The sequence below is a fragment of the Salvia hispanica genome, chromosome 6 (assembly GCF_023119035.1).
Source record: "Salvia hispanica cultivar TCC Black 2014 chromosome 6, UniMelb_Shisp_WGS_1.0, whole genome shotgun sequence".
In the NCBI taxonomy this organism is placed as follows: Eukaryota; Viridiplantae; Streptophyta; class Magnoliopsida; order Lamiales; family Lamiaceae; genus Salvia; species Salvia hispanica.
In genome coordinates this window covers 45,482,519-45,487,372 of record NC_062970.1, presented here as the reverse complement: position 1 = coordinate 45,487,372, position 4,854 = coordinate 45,482,519, and the positions used below count along the sequence as shown (strand labels likewise).

The 4,854-nt window shown below is 31.6% G+C and overlaps 1 protein-coding gene across 1 annotated transcript; it reads right to left on the bottom strand.

Moving 5' to 3' along the window:
- Window positions 1–800: 800 nt before the first annotated feature.
- Window positions 801–1,983, bottom strand: LOC125192400 (F-box protein At2g23160-like). Its single transcript, XM_048089941.1, has one exon. It carries the CDS (start codon window positions 1,945–1,947, stop codon window positions 829–831), a length of 1,119 nt encoding a protein of 372 aa, XP_047945898.1. The 5' UTR covers window positions 1,948–1,983; the 3' UTR covers window positions 801–828.
- Window positions 1,984–4,854: the final 2,871 nt, after the last annotated feature.

Here is a 4,854-nt window from a genome sequence, read left to right as displayed (position 1 = left end):
TATATATGTTGTTTTAAAATTTTCAATTAAAAATTTACAATACCACACTCTTTACCTGAAAAATTGTTAATATTTTTTTTTATGCAAAACATCTAGTGTGGCTGGGGGTTTAGGCTGACCCTCAACCCGTGAATAAAATCAAAATACATTGTTCCAAAACACGATCCAAGTCCAAAAATAATTTGGATCCAACAACATAATAAAAACTAATACACTGGAAGTCCCACAAGTGGGGTACAACCATGATATCAAACCAAAATATTAGCTAGAATGAACAAGTGGAAATACTAAGAAAAAAATCATAAACTAACATAACAAGCAATATCAATCCACATCTCTAGTCGGAAGCCGAAGTTAAGATATATCCCAACTGATCCATCCTACCAAGCGCCTTAAGTAAATTTCTGTTCGTTATTATTTACCGTTCTTATAAAATTTTCAGTCATACATTAGTACTGGATGATTATTGATACTCAAAACTTATACTATATTTTTCATAATCCATTAATATTGGATGATAATTCATACACAATCATATATATTCTCATAATCCATTAATATTTGATGGTAATTGATAAAAATCACGCACCAAGTTCACTAATTATGTCAATGGGGTATTAATACCGCAATTGACAATGTTTTGTGCATGATACTTGGCTAAATGATTTTGACCCTTGATTTGAAGATCTAATGCATATCATTTAGTTGTAGTTAGAATTTAAGGGCGAGTTAGCAATATAACACACCCCATTATAGAGTATATCATGATTCATTAGAAATTCAAAAGCTACGAGTACAAATCTAGTGACTGAATAAACAATGTGATTCTCAATAGCTACGATGCAAATCTAGTGACTGAACATGTTGAATCCCCATAGCTTTGAGCGAAAGAAAGCTTGGAGTATAAGTGGTGATATTGTACTGACCATAAGGATAAGGAAGAGGATGACTAAATAGCATGACATCTTTTGTACTTTTGGAGTAGATGAATAGGAGACGATCATAATCAATTGCGAACAACAAGTCACCATTTTCCAACACTTTCAGAAAAGAAATGATTCCATTTTTACCCCGTGGTTCGTGGAAGTTATATACTTTTACCCAGGAATTCTCATCTCCATACTTATCCATCCACCAAATGCCAACATCTATAAGGCCACATATATAAGGGTATAAACACAGTCGGCCCTCCAAAATACATAATCGATATGTTAACTTTATGTCGCTATCATAGACACGAGGAGGAATGGAAAAATTGGTAAGGAGCTCGGATTCAAGATCAAAGCAACAAATGATTTGTTTCTCTTCAAAATCAGAATTAGATGCCAACCAGTGAAGATTTCCGTTACAAAATACAGCTTTGTTAAAAATATGCCGTTCAGGGAGGCCTGGTGTTGTTGCGGAGATGATTCTCCACGACCCTCCTCCTCCCAGAGTGTATACATAACATTTATAAGACCTACGAGATACTCTGCAACATAAAATCTTATACTGCCCACTTATTTTGCTCACTCCTAATCCATGTATAGAGTAGTTGTAGCCTCTAGGGCTATGCTTAGCCACACTAGGAAGCACGATATATTCCCGAGTCATTGGATTGCATATGCAATAAGCATAAGTGCTTACATCCCTTAACAAAAGCAAACCATCAATTGAATCAATTTCAAAACCATGACAGACCTTTTCAGAAACAGTGGGAGGAGGGTTCATGCGGAATCGGAGAAGTGGCTCGCAGGCCTCGTCATCGTAGATTGTGTACATGTTTTTATAAGAGGAAGCGATGCATGGTTTCGGAGAATACGAGGACAGAAACTCAGGCTCTTCTATCAAATCGCGCCATGATTTACAAACACACCTGCAACTGAAAAGGCTTTTAATCGGGACTCTTCTCAAGATCTCTCTCGTCATCTCTTCCGGCAGATTTGTGAACAAATCTTCCTTCATCATAACCAAATTATCAATATATGAAGAAAATAAATAATTTACGAAACCTTTCTGATAGGGTTAAAGTTCCCTATCGAGAGGTTTGTAGAGCACGCGAAGATTAATGGAGCAAAAGAGATAATTCTCTAGTTAAAGTTCTAGGGTTTTTGGAACAAGAATGAGAATAGAAGTTTATTTCGTATTTCTCAATGCCCAAAAGACTAAACATAGTTTTCTTATATAAGAATTTTACCGAGATGAAAATAGCTAATAAATCAAAGAGGTATTAAAAGATATGACTAGCTAATCAAAGATATGTTTCCATCTAAAATAATATTTATTTGGAAACATAATCTTGATATCTAATGAGCATGGATTCCATGCGTTTGATGTGGGCTTGATGGGTTTAAGAGCATTGGGAGGGCCAAGCCCCTATCACTTTCCCCCTCAAAAATAATATTTCTTGTCAAGTTATGTTAGCAAGCCGTTTTGTAGTTAAGAGTTCTTATAATAACCCTACTATAATCGGAAACAATGTAAATTATGTTAAGTAAAATTCTATTCGATTTGATCGTATTTAAAGTTCTTATAATATTTTTATAATCGTTTAATATTGGATGATTATTGATACCTAACTTAAGAGGTGTTATTATTTTAACACAAACTTATATATATATAATTAATTTTCCTGATCCATTAATAATATTAGATGATATTTCATATATATAGTCATATATATTTTCATAATCAATAAATATTTGATGATAATTGAGAAAAGATCACGCACACCAGGTTCACTAATTATATCAATGAGACTCAAATTCAATAGCTGCAAAATCTATTACTCGAATTCCTTCTTATCCCTTGTTTATTTTTATGAATATTTAATTATTTTGGTCTTCTTCCTTCACATGACACAACCATTGAACATAAGGTCTAAGCTTTCACCTTTCCATAAGTTTTTAATCGTCTTCCTATCTGAGATAGAGAGATTATGTCAAAATATTATATTAGGCTAGTTTCGAAATATATATTCCATCACTTTTACCAAATATATTTTTTTTTATAATCTGTTAGTAACCGATTAATCCTATTCTAATCGGGAAACGATGTAAATAATGTAAAGTAAATTTAATCGGTATGATCGTATTTTGGAGTTCTTAAAATATTTTATAATCCATTCTTGTAATTCTATTTATAACTGATCAATCCTATTAAATTAATCATATTATAACAAAGTCTTTATATATTACTCCATTCCCCAAAATTTGTCACCATTTGATTCAAGACGAATTTTAAAAAATATAATGAAAAGTGGGCTAAAAAGTTTGATGTAATATAGATCCTACTTTATATATTAGTTTTATAATAAAATATGAGATTGAATGAGTTATTGGAACGTGGGATACTAGTATTGCGTATAAAAAGAATACTAGAGGCTCCATTAAAACTGTTCAGTCGTATCCTAAAGAAAAAACGTTGTAAATCATAATCCATTAATATTGGAAAAAGAACTAATTTTCTAATTCTATAAAAAAAAATGATTGATCCTATTAAATTAATAATTTTATAATTATGGAATTCATTAAGTATTATTGCATTTTAAAATTTTAAAATTTTAAAATCAAGAATTCCTGATACCAAACATTTACTCTCAAAAATCATCCTTCTACTCTAATATTTATGTAAGTAATAAAATTTTCTTTTATTCTATAAAATTTTAATTTAGTGTGTTATTGATCATGTATTTTTAATTTTTTTTCTTTGGATCCTTATTTCAATAGTTTTTTTTATATAGCTGCAAAAAACTTATCTTATAAGGACATACTAAATTAACCAAATTAAGAGTGCAAAGAAAAGTGTCCAAAAGTTTACGATACAAGTATTCACTATACCTTCATCTTTGGTTTTTCTCGATCGCTTTCACTTGTGTCCATTAATTTTAATTGGGACACCCAAATAGAAGACGCTTTTTAAAGTGTAGATGTTGTATTTAGATTTACAAATTATGTCCCTGAAAAAATGTCCTTAGACATCTTTTTTTGTAATGTCTATGTAATATCATTTTTCTATTTAATCAATTTCCATATCATTTATACTTTAGTGGTCCAGATCCCTTTAGTGGATGGACACTCCTATGTTGAGCTTATAGCCGGAATGGAGGAGCAATTTTAATCTAATACGATGATGCATTATAAATAAAGGAAATGTTAATCATTTTATAAATCGAATGAAATAAAACTAAAAACATATAAGGATCTATTAGATAAAAAAATATTACAATAATCGATTAAAGGTACAGAAATGTTTAGCCTAATCATAAGTCAATGCTTGAACATTGTGAAAGCCCATTGTTTTGAGCGAAATAAAATTTGGGGTATAAATAGTGATATAGGAAGAAATACATAACGATGGTGTAAGAAGACCATCTGTGACTGTCACAGCTTGAGTATTTTTGGAGTATATAAATAGTTGATTTTTTAAATGTATTGCAAACAATAGATCATCGTTTGCCAAAACTTTGAGCGGGAAAATAGGTCCATATATGTCTGGTGGTTGGATGAAAGTATATTTCTTTATCCATGATTCGTCGTCTTCATAGTCGTCCATACACCAAATAACAACATGATTAGACCGCAAAATACCGCAGAAGCATAGCTGGTCCTCCAATGTATATAGCCAATATTGTCGATCTAAAAATGTCAAATCTCCTTTGTCATCATAAGCACCATGAGGAAGAGAAAAACTAGTATAACGCTCAGTTTCAAGATCAAAGCAACGACAAACCAAGGGATTCTTGGCAAAATCAGATTCCTCAGAACCGGATTCCTCATAATCATATTCCTCAGAACCGGATTCCTCAGAATCGGATTCCTTACAAACATATCCCTCAGAATTGGATTCCACATAAACATATCCCTTTGGACCGGA